The 17,494-nt window shown below is 34.7% G+C and overlaps 1 protein-coding gene across 2 annotated transcripts in view; it reads left to right on the top strand.

Moving 5' to 3' along the window:
• Positions 1-17,494, top strand: part of LOC115211646 (GA-binding protein alpha chain) — a 52,252-nt gene that overhangs the window by 17,807 nt on the left and 16,951 nt on the right. For both annotated transcript variants that reach the window (XM_029780280.2, XM_029780281.2), the window contains exon 2: positions 16,639-16,753. In XM_029780280.2, the coding sequence (XP_029636140.1) occupies positions 16,641-16,753 (113 nt within the window). In that variant the 5' untranslated portion in view covers positions 16,639-16,640. The remainder of the gene's footprint in view (positions 1-16,638; positions 16,754-17,494) is intronic.

The following is a 17,494-nucleotide window of genomic DNA, read 5'->3' as shown; positions in this document are numbered from 1 at the left end:
GAGGTGGGGCATACTTACATATGTAACTTCCCCTCTATTTTGTTTCCTTATAACTTCCAGAAAAATGGGGTTTTTTAATGAAATTTTCTACAAATAGGCCTCAGAATGTGTACATTCTGATTCTATGGCAATTTGTTGTGAAAGAGTTCTTTTGTGAGTAGGAAAGAAGAGTTTAAGAAAATTCACACGAGTCTTTGTTTCTTGATAACTTTCAGAATTTGTTTTTTTATGAAATTTTCTACAAATACTTTTCAGCGTATGTAAATTACGATTATATCGAAACTTAATGTAAAATGAAAAATAGCGAGCACGTGCGCAAATATACTGACACAGATCACATTTTTAAATCCCAATGTACACACACACACAGATCACATTTTTTTTTCGAAATTTCAAGTTTCATTTTGTAGATATATGTGACGTGTGTCAGTATGTATGTGTGTACGAGCCCAACAAATTTATTTTTTCATATCATATTCCGATATAATCGCATTCTACTCACTCTGAAATGTATTTATAGAAAATCTCGTAAAAAATTACTTATTTTTCTGAAATGGGTAAGGAAGGCGTCTCATGTGAATTTTCCGAAACTTCTCGCCCCACCCTCGGGAAATTTTTTCCTGTACATATTCCGATATAATAATAATCTTCACCATCTGAAGCGTGTTTGTAGATAATTTCATTCAAAAATTTCCATTATTCTGGGAGTTACGATGCAACAAACTAGCGGGGGCACATGCATATATATGTGTGTATATATATATATACATGCGCGCGCGCATTTCGTGTGTTTATTTTGGGCGACTAATGACCTATTTCTGGGTCTTTTCTTTCTTTTTTTTTTATTATTCATTTTACTAATGGAGTAAAACCTCACCGTTATATTCTATCTTTGGCTTCCCCTAATTCTCTTGGAGTGACGTTTACCATTATTTAAGCACAGTTGAAATGTTTTCGTTCAATCTGAAGAAAAGGGAAATAAAGAAAAAAAAACTCTTTTAAAATTATTTATAAATAGTTATTTACATACACACACACATAATCTTTAATTTAAATTTGCTTATGGGAAACCATTTAAATATTCTTGATAAAGCTTCTATTCCATTATGCTAGCCACGATCTAATGATGCCAACTGGTGAACCAGTTTTGGGGGTTGCATCAGGCGGTACCAATATAGTGTAGGATAAATATAGTAATAATAACAATAATCCTTGGTTGAAATTTATAACTATATTAATGCACCTGTAACGGTTAAGATTTATTGCAACGGCATGTTGTAAGATGTGGAAGATGAAAGAACAGTGATTGAAGTTGTAAAGAGATTTTTATTTACCGTTACTTTGTATATATCCAAAACCACGACGGGTTGGTATGTAAAATTAGTAAATGGAAAAGCATGCGTGGTAAAAAGAGTTAATTTCGGCCGGGGTGTGTACACGATCTCATAGTATATATAGAGAGAGATGGTAATGTTACAGAGAAAAGAAAGTGAGTTTAGTGAAAGTTGTCTCATAGTTGGCTGGTTGTAACCTTTCTCCCTCTGGCCGTTTGTCTTTAGCGTCTGCCTGCTTGTGACTATGACTCTAGTTGTCCGTTCACTAATTTCGACAGCACAAGGACAAAACAAAACATTTAGGGAAACTATCCAAAACTAATTAGAAAGATGGACATAATGTTGAGAACAAAAGATTTCGTTGGCGGTCTGTTATCTCTATTCTAGCTTTTGTGGCCTAGAAGAGGTTAGAAGGGTCAAGTGGTAAAAATATTATTCTGCTTAGCGAAGGCACCTGGAAAATGTAACTGCTGTCACTCACAGAAAAACTATTGTTTTACCGTGAGAAAAGTGCTGTTGAACTGTTAATTGAAATTTGGCTATCGAGGATCGAATCCACGCTATTCCTGCATGAAGCCATTACACACCGCTACACCCGTTTCTACAAATCACTTGTCTCTTAAGATCACAATCTTTATTCTTGGGGCGATTACAGTGTAGTCTGTAGTATCCTTGAACATCAGGTAGATCATCCATCGTCATGGATTCATTTCTTCAGGCAACATAACATTAATGGATGTTTATCCCTTTTGACCAGTATGAAGGTTGGTTATGTGGGTATGTGTATTTGGTGGGGAGGAGGGGGGTGTTGAAAAGAGAGGAAGGAATGGTAGTTATACGGGAAAGGAGGTGTGTGTGGTGATTGACTTATTTTGCTATTCAGTATAGCAAAATAAGTCCAACATCACTACATGTACTCTCTCTCTCTTTTTTTTATATATATATATCAGACGCCATGATAGATCGTTAACCACTACACACATTTTTTTCTCTCCTTGTTTTTTCTGTGTACCTTTCCGTAGAAGAGCATAGGCTCGAAACGTAAAAGACTTTTTCTATTCCTGAGCATTATACTAATACATCTTTTGTTTTGTACACCACCTGTTTTCGTCTTTTGTTTTTTTTGTAAACTTTCCCTATATATATATATATATATATATATATATATATATATATATATATATATATATATATATAAAAATTTAAATGAGGGTGAAAAATTGGATATTAATTTCATTAACATCAATTTAAAACCAGTGGTTTAGCATATTAAAATCTGAAGGTTCAGTAAATTGTATTACATACATATGTGGGGGATGACCATTGTGTGGACAACCCTTATGCTAGAGGTAGATCTGCTGTGGTCTTACCACTAAGAAATGTTCTCAAGAAAATTTAGCAAACACCATATTAATCTATAATTTTGTTACTTTTCATTTGTCTTCCTCGCTTACGTTCTGATGTTTGCTAAATTTTCTTGAGAACATTTCTTAGTGGTAAGACCATAGCGGATCTACTTCTAGCATAAGGGTTGTCCACATAGTGGTCATCCTTCTCATATGTTTGTGTGTGTGTGTATATATATATATATATATATATATGCCATGTTGGACCACTGAACTCTACACTGTTTTTAACGCTTGGGAATGAGGGAAAAAATGGAAAGAGATAAGTTCTGCTGATAAGTTCTTAAAGGAGGAACCAGAGAAGAGAGCTGAACAATGTCCATGAAAATACTTATAGGAAAGAAACAAGGAAGCCACACAACAATGATGAGAGATTGAATCCAATTTAGAAGATAGATCAGGACCAATAGCATTACAAATACAGCGCTGAATGTGGCCCAACAGAGTTAACCAATCCACATGAGCACCTACCCATATGTGACAACAGTACTCAGTGCAGAGCTGAATGGTTGGACTTATAAGAATAGTCTCAGGAGTGAGATAACTCCTCGAATGAAGGAGTGAGACTAGCTTCATTACAGCTGAATTGGCAATAGATTCAGTGTAAGAAAAAACATTACAGAAAGTTACTCCCAGCAGATGAGAATGACTCTCGGGTAAATAATTACCATCCATCAAAACCGATGGTAAGAAAGGATGTCTCAAGTAATTGATTGAAAGAAGTTTAGCTTTCAATGAATTGAATGTTACAAGCCATTTCCTACCCCACTCAACAATAGATCGAAGATCATTTTCAAGGTTAACAACAATTTCAACCTTATCAGACAAGTCGTCAGATTATCCAAACAAGTGTACAAAGAGTCATCAATATAGATTACTAGCTGACAAATGATATGATCAGGCAGATCATTGATAAAAAGAAGAAAGAGAGTTGGGCCCAGGACAGATTCTTGAGGAACCTCAGCATTAATAGAATAACTAGATGAAGATTGACCATCAAGAACCACCTTGATCCTACGGTCATAAAGGAAAGAAAAACTGATGTTCAGCATGAAACCTGACACACCAAAAAAGTCCAGCATGCCAAACCCTATCAAATGCCTTAGAGATATAAAGAGCAACTGCCCTAGCTTGACCAGATACATTCAAGGCACAATAAACATGCTCGGATATAACAGTGCGAAGATCAGCAGTAGACTGTCCGGCACAGAAATCATATTGAGAGCTGGAGAATAAACGATTTGAGTCAAGATATTTTACAAGAGAGTCATTAATCAAGGACTCAAACACCTTACTGATGATTAGTAGTAGACTAATTGATCTATAATTATGAGGATTAGATAGATCACTACAGTTCTTAAATACAGGAACAACAGTTGGGAATTTCCATAACGAAGGAAAACAAAATTCTGAGATACACTTTTGGAAGAGCCTAGATAAGACAGAAGACAACTCAGGAGAACACTTCTGAAGAACAATAACTGGAATACCATCAGGTCCAGTTGCTTTACATAGATCCAACCATGCCACACTGGCTGCAACCTTAGCTGAAGTAATATGGAAACTGTGTAACAGTTTATCAGTTTTCAGAAAAACACCAGGAAGTGGATGACCAGAGTCATCGAGAATAGAGTGAGAACTAAACAGTTGGGCAAAGAGCTCTGCTTTATCATTAGATGTTGTGAAGACCTCAGGTCCATTAAATAAAGGAGGAATAGAAGACTTTGTGTTACCTCTAACACTTTTAATAATTCTCCAGAAGTCACGAGAGCCTACTTTCTGGGATGATATATGATCATGAATGTACTGCTCATAGTCTGGTTTAGCATCACAAATGACAACCCTACAGTGATTGCAAGCATTGTAGAAAAGCTTTTTATTCACTGCAGAATTATCTCGCTGAAACTGGTGGAAAAAATGATTACAATGGGCAATAGCAACAGTACAAGCAGGAGAAAACCGGGGTGAGGAATGCAGTTTCAGTTACTATTTGCAAGATGGTATGAGTGGAAATTGAAGTAGTAACTTCCCCAGCACAGGCCTCAGCAGGTTTAGCAAAAATATTGGTCCAAAGAACATGACAAAGAAAGTCATGAAAATTGTCCCAGTCACCATGATCATAGCTGAATAGAGTTCGATGAATTGGGGATTCCTTGACAGCAGAACAATTCAGTGAAATGTCAACTGAAACAACATGATCAGACCCCCCCCCCCCTCCGAGTGGAGAACCATGACAAACCTTACAGATATCAGGATTTGATGCTGAAAAGAGATCAAGAAGGGAGAAAGTTTGGTCATCATGATCAGGAATGCATGTAGGAAAGTCAACGAGTTGTGTGAGCAATTGAGAAAGAGCAAAATGCTAGATGCACTAATACTATGAGAAAACTCTTAATGGTGAATATATATATAAAGTTAGATTTATAAAACAATCTATCAACTGTGAAGTAGAACTGAACTGAGGAACACCAGTTATCAGTTATTATCTGATTTCCTTCTTGGCCAGCTGATACCACAAAAGTTGTTTTGCTTGTGCATTATGAATGGCCTGAATATCCCAATGCTTGTCATCTATATTTGTGAAAAGGGAAAGAGAAGCTATTCATAAAAGTGAGGGGTGGTGATCATAAGTGTTGAGGTAAATATCACAAAACTTATCCACTTTATTTAGAATGTTAATTGATATTGCTTGTTGGTTAGTTTGGTAGAAAGAATTTCTATTCTCCCCTCCCCACTGCCCCCTCCTGTCATCCTTGTATAGTTGTTTAAAAGATCTGCCCTCATTTTGTTGATCCTTTGAAAAGCTCTATTCTAAAAATAGTTTATTATTCCCTTCATCTCACTGAAGAATGCTTTCTCTTCAGGAATGGCAGTGCCTTAAATGAAATCATAACACTGTGTAACTCTAGGTTGTGTTATGTTAATTTTTACAAGAGTGTGGTGTGCTACTCTTAGTATTTTTTATTAGTTGTATTAATTTCTTACAATTAGGCACAAATATTTCCTTTGTGTGAGGGGGCTGATTGAAAAGACCTAATGTATTACTAGTACATATTTTATCAGTTTTTAGAGGTTAAAATCAATGTTCTCCACAGCAGAATATTTGAACTCAAAAGTGAAATACTGAAGCATTTACATCAATTCTTCATGTATTGGCCATATATCAGTAGTGTTGCTGGTGGGGTAGGGTGGGGTAACCCCCCCCCCCTCCAAGCACTTTTGAGTCTTCAGTATAATCCTGTATAGGAGCTTGGGAGCTGGTTGGAATGGTCTGTTCAAGGGATATCTCAGGCATGGCACACCCTAGCTATGCCACTGCCATATACACTCCCTTATATTTGTTGATATATAATGTACTGAAAATATATATGATATGCATTTGTATTCAAAAGAAAATAGGCTGTGAAGTTGCAAAGTAGGTAAAGCATGGGATTGCCAACTTAGAGTTAGTTCAAATCCACTGCAGGCAAATTTATTGTCACTGGATTCAACATTTAACTTTACGTCACCATCCCAATGTACTGAGATTTTCTAGGAATGTCACTTGCAATAGGTTGATATGCCATCCAGGAATGGGTTTATTTCCTATCTACTTTTTGATATGAAGCCAGGGCTAAACACTTGCTCTTATAGAACTTCTAATAGTCTTAGAGATATTATTTATAGATGTGTTCTGCTCTGTTATAATGTGACAGTAACCACAGTTGATGATCACAGAAATAAACATGTTGGACTCACAGGTTTCTTGTTTTTTATGTTTTAACTTGCTAGACTTTTAGCTTGATATTTTAGCATGAATTCTATTTTAACCCAGATAATGGTTTCTTGATTTAAGCAGTAGCCCAGCAAATTTAAAGAGAGGGTGTTAGTTGATGCCATCAACCCATTATGTGACTGGTATTTTATCAACTCTGAAAGACAAAGTTGACTGTGACAAGATTTGAAATCAGAATGTAAAGAGACAGATTAAATTTCAGCTCAAGGTAATTAGGGTGTGATATTTACATAAAATCAATTTAGACTGATTTAATTTGGTGTATTTGAGAGAGGGGGGTAAAAGGAATATGTGTGTGAGAGGGAGATGTTCTTTAGAACAACTGTTTTGATATTTTGTAAGAATGAAAGGATTTTCTTGACATAACTGATTCTCTGTCAGCTTCAACAGCAAAGATTCAGTTGTTCAATCAACTGAATTACAGTGTAAGTGGGTGAACATTCTAAAGCTGTCTGCCCTAAGTGTAGTTCTTGTATAGGATCAATATGATACATGAGCTACAGATACAATTCATTTGAAGAGGAAGAGAAAGAAAGACCAAGTTTGTGATGCCCTATTTTAAACCAAAGTATGTAAGATGTGACAGCCATATATGTGTGTGTGTACATATGTACACACAGGATATGGGATATTGTTCCACTCTGGATTATGGTATTAAAGTTGGTAGATAAAGCTCATCAGTCAACTCGACAGAGTCACTGGAATAGATAGGAGAAATAGAACTCAATACATGAACGTGTGTATGTATTTATGTAGTAATCAGCCCAAAAGTTACATGAAAATCTTGGTCCTTCAATAATTACTTTTGTAACTTTTTATTGTATACTCATGTATTTAGTTCTGTTTGCTCCGTCATACACACACATACATGCATAGGTGCAAGTGTAATTGTATGGTAAGAAGTTTGCTATCCAATCACATGGTTCCAGGATTAATCTTACTGAGTGGCACCTTTAGCAAGTGCCTTCTCAGCTACTTTAACCCTGGGTCAACCAAAACCTTGTGAGTGGATTTGATAAGTAGAAACCTGAAAGAAGCCCAATTTATATACATATATAGATCTATGTATGTGTTACATTGCCCCCCCCCCCATATTGCTTGACAGCTGGTGTTGGTTAGTTTCCATTTCCATGACTTAGTGGTTCAGCAAAAGAGACTGGTAGAATAAATACTGGAATGAATTCATTTAACTAAAAAGTCTTCCAGTGATTGAATCAAGTTAAGGATATAAGACAAAATATATCAGGTCTTTAAGAATGAAATGTCTGATTTTGAATTGAAAGTTTATTTTACTTTATCTCAACAAAAAGCAATGCAGTTAATCAAAATATGCACTTAAATTATCAACACAATTTTGCCATTTTATCGGTAGCTTATTTAAGCTGTCAGCGAAGAATTCTGGAGAGCAAGAGGTGATGGAATCAGGAAAAGCTGCTTTTGATTCTTCAGATTAGAAGGTTTTTCTTTGCAAAAAGTTGTCTAATGCCTGGAAAATGTGATAACCAGTTGGTGCAAGGTCTGGTGAATATGGTGGACTAGCAGCATAGACCGGCGTTGCCCGGGTATGTAAGAGCCCCTAGTAGGCAACGACTAATCCCAATCTAGTCCTTTCCCTCTAGGGAACGAAGGCGCATGTGTAGGTTGCAATGTCTTCTCTTCACTCCCAAATAACTATCAAACAGCTATCGATAATTCAACCCAACCAATTCCTACCAGGAAGAAATTACATTCGAGACTTTACCCCCAACTTCTGCTAATAGCTGCTGCAGCCGCAAGTTATTCAAATACTTTTTCTGTTTAAACTTTCTTTATAACTACCACCCCAAACGTTTTACCTTAAATTTTTGACGTACCCTAAGGGTCCTCGGATGCTACTTGCAAACTCTTGGTTTATTATAAACCGCTTTTGTCGTGTGCACCAAAAAACCTTTTCCATTCGTTTGTTCAGTTTGGTCACTTTTGACTTTTTCGTTGTTGTCACTCACATTGCTGCCCGCTTTTTTGCCGTTTTTGTACATTTTTATACATTTTGGGATACTTACCCCACGTGTTCCGAAGAGTTAAAAAGGTCGAGTTGCGTCCTCTAGACAGTCTGTGGTTTGTGTTTAATACACAAATCGGTTTGCTATATGTGCCTCATATGATTTAATTAACCGATTTTTTCCAGTAATAAAGTACCCTATTGGAATATAAAGGGCCATATAGCTCCTTGGAGCTGACATGATGCTCGCTGTGAATTAAAAAAAAAATTCCTGCCAATTTGTGAAAGATATTGTCAAAAATATGTCATCTTGAATTTGAACGCGATTTCCCAAAATGGCATGATTTTATCGATTTATTTCTGATGGTAAGGTATTGCATGGAAAACTAACGTCAGAATTAAGTTTCTTAGTGGATTTGATAGATAGAAATTGAAAATATGCTTTTGTGTGATTGTATATACCTTTGTCCAGACATCACATGATGGTTGTAAATGAGTATCACCATCATATAAGTGTTGTTGTTGTTGTTGTTGTTCAAACTGTCTGGTTATGGGGGAAATATGATCTCAAAAATAGGTGAGAGTTGGTGATAGGTAGGACATCTGGCCATAGACCTGCCTCAACAAATTTTATGTTACTCATGCAAGCATGGAAAAGAGGGCATTAAAACAGTGGTAATACACACACATACACACTCATGGGTATATTCCACTTGATGACTGCAGTTAGAATGATGGCCATCTTATGGAAATTTTTCCTTGCAATGAAATATGAAAAAGGAGTATCTGTTGCCTAGGAAATGTCGAAGATGTGTTGAAATAGCTCAAATATTTTAATTTACTGAAGATAGGTGCAGGCATGGTTGCATGGTAAGAAGCTTGCTTCCCAATCTTGGGCAAGTGTTTTCTACTATAGCCATGGGCCACCCAAAGCCTTGTGAGTAGGTTTAGTAGATAGAAACTGAAAGAAGCCTGTCGAATATATATATATATATATCGTTAGCCACTACACACATTTTTTTCTCTCCTTGCTTTTTCTGTGTCCCTTTCTGTAGAAGAGCGTAGGCTCAAAACAAAAGATTTTTTCTATTCCTGAGCGTTATACTAATACATCTGTTTGTTTTGTACACCACCTGTCTTCGTCTTTTGTTGTTTTTTTTTCGTAAACTCTCCCTATATATGTTTATGTATATATTTGAGTATATCTGTTTGTCTCCCCACCATTGCTTGACTACTTATGTTGGTATGGTTACGTCCCCATAACTTAGCAGTTCAACAAAAGACACTGATAGAATAAGTATTAGGCCTACAAAGAATTAATTCTGGTGTCAATTTCTTTGGCTAAAATCCCTTTAATGTGGTGCTCCATCATGGTCACAGTCAGATGAATAAATAGTTTAAAAACTCTGGTGACTTTTCCACTTAGAGCTCTCTTTTTTTATTTTTTATTCAAATAAATCATCAAGATTTATCATTTCATATTGTAAAATTTATTAGCAAATTTGAGTCTTGAACCTTTTAATCTATGTTTCACTTCACGAATAGTGGTAATGAAGATGCAGCAGAGGACTAGTTTTGCCATATTTAGTTATGTCCCTTTATGTTGTGAACTTAAATCCCATCAAATTGATGTTAGTACCAGTCAAATACTAGTTTGGTTTCATCGATCATACTCCTCTAAAATTTATGACTTTGTATTTATTTCAGAAATCAATATGTGTCACTATACAACTCACTCTGTTTATTGATTATTGAGTCTTAATCTAGCCCAGTAGCAAACTGTTAATAATTTCTGGGGACAGAAGCAAATCAATGAAATAAAGTTATTTTCCTGGTTTTGATCATGTCTAAATATAGTTTCTTATCATTGATTGACTGATCTAGTAGTGTATTGACTTCCTCTCTGTCAGCAGGGTTAATGTTTTGTGTCTTATCACCGACACAGATGCTATCTGGTTTGACAGGGGACACTTAGCTGTAAATGTGTACCATGAAGTGGATCACAGCTTAATTGCTGCAAATGTATGGAGTATTGGTGTAAGAAAAAATAAATAGATATTTGTTATCTTGCAGAACTGTACTTGAAACCATCACTGGTCACAAAGAACAAAAATTATACTTTATCTATTAATCTCTCCTTGTTAAGCAATAATCTTTATGCACAATTTTCTTTTACATATGCAGCAAAACTTCAACAAACTATAAACACCTATACAAGTGCCTCCCTCACATTGTAGGACAATCATACAATATATAATATGTAGATCAAAATTCGATTAGACCAAGAAGCCAAGATTCTCTGAATAAATTTAACCCTTTAGTATTTAGATTACTTCCTCAAATTTAATATCTATTTATTCACATTATTTTGAATTAATCATGCATTATCTTGTAGTCTTGTGATTTCAATGCTGTGACTGTGTATTTTTAGAATGATATTGTAGGGTAGATGTGAGATGCTTGGATCTGGAGAGTTTTAACATTAAAAAAAAATAGAACATTTGGGCAGGATATGGCCAGTTTAATTGCTAAAGGGTTTAATCTGACGAGAACTAGGATCTCAGTAAAGGACAACTTAGGAACTATGAGAATACCAGATACAAAAGGTTCATCGTCAGCAACATAAATAAAGAAGCATATCAAATGTGTACATCCCATCTTCAACCATCTATATACAACTGCATATGCATGCAGGCATACATACATACTCTGTTGTTGATGTTGAAATTCCAATGAAGGAGCCTTGCATCTAGGTTAGAAACTAGTTCTTCCTCTATTGGTAAGAAATTTTGAAATAAACTGAATAATGACATACATACATACAAAGAAAGAAAGAATTCTTATTTGCTGTGTTCTGAATTCAGAGCACAGTACCAATTCAGAGTAGTGGATTGGTGAAACTATAAGAATGTTGAATTGAATGAATTGTGGTATTTCCTCTGGCTTTTGAGTTCTGAGTTCAAATCCTGCCATAACCTATTTGGGTGGTAGATTTATTTTATCACCAAGTTTAACACCACCACTTGGCATCTTAAGTGTCCTATTGCAAGCATTTGGACTAGGTCCCTAATTTGAGGAGGTCTTCCTCACTTCCTGCAGTCTTGGAAGCCTTGTAAAGGGTTGTAGGAACTGCCTTCCCACTTTCCTTTTAGATTTTACATAATATATATCTTATCATCATCATCATTTAGCATCCACTTTTTCATGCTTGCATGGGTTAGGTGGAGTATATTGAGGCAAATTTTCTATGACTGGATGCCATTGTTGTCATCAACCCTCATTTGTTTCCAAGTAATGTAATATTTCCTGTTGCTAGACATGTTTTTCACAGAAGACTAGAAAAGGACATTGCTTGTACAATGGTGATACTCATTTCCAGCCATCACATGATGCAAAGATAAGGGTCCACACACACATGTGTGTGTGCCCGAGGCTTTCAGTTTCTGTCTACCAAATCCACTCGCAAAGCTTTGCTCAGCCTATGGCTGTAGTAGAAGGTGAAAGACACTTGTCCAAGTTCCCATGCAATGGGACTAAACCTGAGATCATGGAAATGGATAGGAAACTCTGTCATTCCTTTGAAGGTCCTCAGATGTAAACTTTTCCCGATAACAAGCAACTTACATCTATGGGTACCCACAGCATTAGTGCAGCACATTACCAGGACGCGATCCTTCAAAACTTTGAACCCGGATGGTGATTCTGCATTCTTAGTTGTCAGAGTTCTTTTTGGCATACATCTCCAAAACAAGGCAGTCTCGTCAGCATTGTACACATGTTCATCACTAACTTTGCAAATTCATCCACATATATATTTATATATATATTTATTAGATATATTTACTTGTTTCAGTATATTTTTATATATATATTTATATATGTGTGTATATTTATTAGATATATTTACTTGTTTCATATATATATATATAATCAGTATTTTATGATCCTGTAGATCCGTCTAGGTTAGCATTTAAATGAATAGCTTCTATTGTTTGGTTTTCTTTAGTGATTGTATTTTTTAGAGTTTCAGTTTTTCCTATATTTGAGTCTTACTGACTAACACTTACCTCTAAATTTGTGACCATGTGCCTCTGTTAGAACTAATTATGAAAGCGAGAAGTGACTGGTGTTGTCAATGAACCAAGTTGCCTAATTTATTAAATGAAATTTCAACTTGAATCTTTTTTACTTTGGAAAATACACAAACTTCTTCAGCTTCCTTCTTTTTTAAGATGTTGAAATTGGGTGTATTTTCTGAACGTTCTGGCTGCTATTTCTAAAAGGTCAAATGATTGTAAAAGGTCTCCCTTGTTGGCATGGAAATTTAGTTTATATATATATTTAGAGGTAAATATAACATCATAGTAATTGCTTTAGAGATTGTGTTTTTAAATTTTCCTCTCTATTAGCATTTAATTAAGTTAATTATCTTCTGTTGTCAAAGATTTTTATATTACATAAAGAATGAATAGATTTGTGTATTAGAATTTTAAAAAGAATGAAAAATTGTGAGCTACAATGATATATGTTTAAACTTGTTTCCTACACATTGGATAAGAGATTACTCTCAGTAGTCACCACTGGATTAATTTCTCTTTAATAACATCAACAAAGAACCTCATATAAATCTCAAATCCTTTATTGATTCTAATTTCAAGTCATTCAGCTCTTCTCCCGTGTGCTCTGTAATATTCTCTCCTATATCCTATTGTTGCTATTTCAATTAATTGCAATACATGCTGAAGCAAGTTGGCAAGTACATTTAATAAACACAGTTGCAGCATTTAGTTTTATAGTTTATTAAAACAGCATTACAGTCTTTTAATTATTTCTGTCACTTAGAAGGAGACTGTATTTTTATTTCTGGACTACTAATTCAGTAGTAATATTTTCATTTCTGGGCTACTAATTCAGCTCTTATTAAGTAACTTAATTACAATATTGTTTCAATTTCTTTATTGTGAGTTTCTATTTCTTTCTTTCTGAGACTATTTTGAATCTGTTTTTTTTCATACAAACATGACTAGGATGCATATGTTTACTTCCTGTCAGAAAAACTGTTGTTCAGCACTGATCCAACAGATCTATGATCAAAGTTGTTCCAGCTGAAATTAACACATCTTTTATTTAGACAGTGTCCTAAGTTTAAATAATGTTGTGGATGTTTGTCAGGAGAGATCTTCAGTTATGGTGAGGGCTAGTATTTGTATCAACCTTAATGTTCATGTTTGTAGGAGAGTTTGATAACAGTTTCTTGATGTATCTAATGAATGTGTTTTTTGTTGTTAAAGGAAATTTGTATGACCCCCAACCCCTTTGCTCCTTATTGGAAGATCTTCTTTAATCGCCTGTGACTTGTAAGTCTACTATTAATAAATACTAAATGTAGTGTTGGCTAAAATTTATAGATATATTCCATAAGTGCAGGCATATATTCCATAAGTGCTGTATGATTAAGTTCACTTTGTAACCACATGGTGTCAGGCACAGTCCCATTGCATTACCTCTTGGTTAAATGCCTTCTACTATAGCCCCAGAGCAACCAAAACTATGTGAGTGAATCTGTCATGTGTGTGTGTGTGTGTGTTTGAGACAAGTGTCACTGTCATACAAGTGCTGACATTTGTTTGTAATCTTCATGAAAACATATCCTGACTAAGAGAAAATATCTTGCTTGGAAACAGGTGAGGTTTGGTGACAAGAAGAGCATCCTGCTGCAGAAATTCTGCCTTAACAAATCTCATTTGACCTATGCAAACAGTGTATGTTGCACTGAAATAAAACATTTTTAATGCACCAGTAATTTATTAATTGAACTAGCTGCCAAGGATATTTGGAGTTTAGTCTATCCAATTTACTTAAACTCTTTGTAACCATGGGATTATAAAAGTTGTTCTCCTACTAATAAAAATCAAATTTCTTACACCATCAAAAAACATAAAATAAAATAAAAATTAGCCATGAAATTTTTGGTACCTCCTTTTTTTAATGAGATAATGAAATAAATTTTACATTAGTAGAATTGAACTTGAAACCCAGTAGTTTGGAACCAAACTTCTTGAGCACAATTATGTCTATGTAGTTGTCTGTGTGTGTATGAATATCTTCATGTATGTGTGTGTTTATATACATATATATGACTATATAGGTGTCTAGTTATCTGATAAATTGATCTTTGCTGAATTTGAACTCAGAACAACACAAAAGAGATATCAATAAATGCCATGCCTTCCACTAACCCACCGCTTAGTCAATATTGATCTATGTTAATAGAGAAATCACCAAAATAGTTTTCTCTATATTAGTAGGTATATATTGGTGTAACTTGATAGTCTTTTATATATTTAGTTGTGGTATGAGGCAAGTTAGGTTGTGTACTGAATAATACTAACATCTCTAGATTTCTTACATAAACGTCCACCCAGGGACATTGTGAATACTTTTTCAGGTGCAGGTATGGCTGTATGGTAAGAAGTTTACTTCCCATAGCATGGTACCATTGGCAGGTATCTTCTACTATAGCTTCAACTAAGCAAAGCCTTGTGAGTGAATTTGGTCAACTGCAAAAATCCTGTCATATATATACGTGTTGTAGATTACTTGAAGCATTGTAATATCAAAGAAGGGAAAAAAGAGAAAATAGAAAACTTCTGACAATGCAGAAAGTTTTACGAAACCATATTTCAGATGCAAAAACCTATCTTCAGAAGAAAAGCAGTTGAGTAAATGTCCAGTCATGCAGGTTAACAGAATGGTTTAACAGAACCTGCATAACTGGACATTTCCCTGGCTGTTTTTCTTCTGATGATGGGCCTTTGCACCTGAAATATAAAGGTTTTGTAAAACTTTCTGCATTGTCAGAAGCTTTTTATTTTCTTACTTTTTTCCCTTATGTATGTGTGTGTGTTGTTTGTTCCTGACCACTTCTTGACAGTTGTTTGTTAATGTCCCTGTAAACATAGCAGTTCAGTAAAAAGAGATCAATAGGCCTAGAAAAAATCATGCTGCAGTCAATTTGTTTGTCTAAATCACTCAAGGTGGTGTCCCAGCATGACTTCTCTAATAACCAAAACAAGTAAAAGGCAGATTAAACTCATTAAATGTTATACACAAGTGTTGCCATGTAGGTAGCTATGTTAATATTTGAGTCATCCCCATAATTCAAAACATTTTAAACACATTGAACCCACAAGTATGCTTCAGTGGGTGCAATTTTGTTTCACTGTGCTCCTAGAAGATGCAAAAGTTGGCAGCCTCTTAATTTTGTGTGCTAATTGTCATAAACATCATTATTTTCAGCTGTAAATACAAAATCATATGGCTGCCTGTTTTTCTATCTTCAAATTGTACCTGCTAAAGCATACTTTTGAGTTCAAAGGATTAAAAGGTTCGACTGTTGACTTTTCCTGTTAACATATTGCTACTTATTTAATTTAATTCAAATTGATTTAAAATTCAAATAGTGTTACTTTTGCTAAGATTTAACCTCAGGATTATTAAATAGTTTAATCTTCTCCAATATCCAGTATTTCTATTTGTAAATGGTTTAGTATTCTCTAGTATCCATTACTTTTCCTCAAGCACTTTTTAGTATCATTTGCATAGAAAATGTTTACTCCAATGTTATTTTAAAACTTTCTGATAGTTTAGATACAGGACTGATTTAGCATAAGTTCTTCTCTTTGAATTCTGTACAGTGTAAACTAGCATACCAAAAAGTGAAAATGGTGAAGGAATTAATGTTCCATAGTTGATTGAATAAGGAATACAAAGACAACTGTCTGCTTTGAACTGAATGGAAATTTCTCCATAAATTAATTTTTAATTTGTTTAGCAAGAATTTTGATCTGAAATTGTGTGTTGAAACTAATATTGCTATATTTGGGAAGAATCATAATTAATAAAGCTTGTAAACACACTCACCAGTTGTTTATATTTCACTTAGTTCTTTTTCCAAAGCATAAGGAAGTAAAATATAAACAAACGACTTGTATGTTTTTTATGACCCTCCCCAAATAAACACTTTGTTATAAATTGATTTTGCTCTCATTAAAGGAAATATTTTCAATGAAAATTTTATTATGTCATTATCTGATGGTCAACTTTTTTGTAAATAATTATTTGTTATTTCAATATTTGCAGGTATGAAACGTGCTATTTCTGCAATTATGGAAGCAAATCAAATAGAAGACGAGGAGAAATCAAAATCTCCGCTCAACCCTGATGAAGTTGCTGCAATTGCTGCTATCAGTGATGAGTAATGTTGTCTTTCTGTCTATTTTCATTCATAGAATTATGACATTTTAATTGAACTTAAACCAAGTACTTCTCTCCATCACATTCAATGTTCAAATCACTAATGTAGTATAATGTCTCAATATTTATAGGCTGTAACTTATGTTTTCTTAAACTTTACAAAACCTTTCTGCTGCAAAAGTTTTGTAGTTTGCTTAAAGCATTTCAGTATGTAAAAATGAGATAAATATTTGTAAAACATTTGAGTGATGCAATTGAGGAGTTAATCAAATAATCAGAACAAGTAAGGTGATACCAGTGGCTTGCTCATAACAACAGAGTTCTCCAAACACTTAGGTTATTTTATCTTTTTATTTTCTGTTATTAGATTGTGGCCCTACTGGGATACCACCTTGAAGTGTTAAGTTGAACAAATCAACCCCAATACTTATTTTTTAAAGTTTGGTACTTATTCTAATGGTCTCTTTTTTTTGCTGAACTACTAAGTTACTGGGTCATAAACAACCTACATAGTTGTCTCGCAGTGGTGGTGGACGGACACACATGACAGACCTCTTTCTGTTTCCATCTATCAAATCTGCTCATAAGGCTTTGGTTGGCCTAGGACTATAGGAAAAGACACTCCCTCAAGGTGCCATACAGTGGGACTGAACCTAAGACCATTTGGTTGGGAAGTAAACTTCTTACCACATAGCTACACCTGTGCCTATAAAAATAAAACAGCTGTTGTTGAGATGACTTA

This window comes from Octopus sinensis, linkage group LG5, assembly GCF_006345805.1.
Source record: "Octopus sinensis linkage group LG5, ASM634580v1, whole genome shotgun sequence".
Lineage (NCBI taxonomy): Eukaryota > Metazoa > Mollusca > Cephalopoda > Octopoda > Octopodidae > Octopus > Octopus sinensis.
This window is presented reverse-complemented; position numbering and strand designations above follow the sequence as displayed.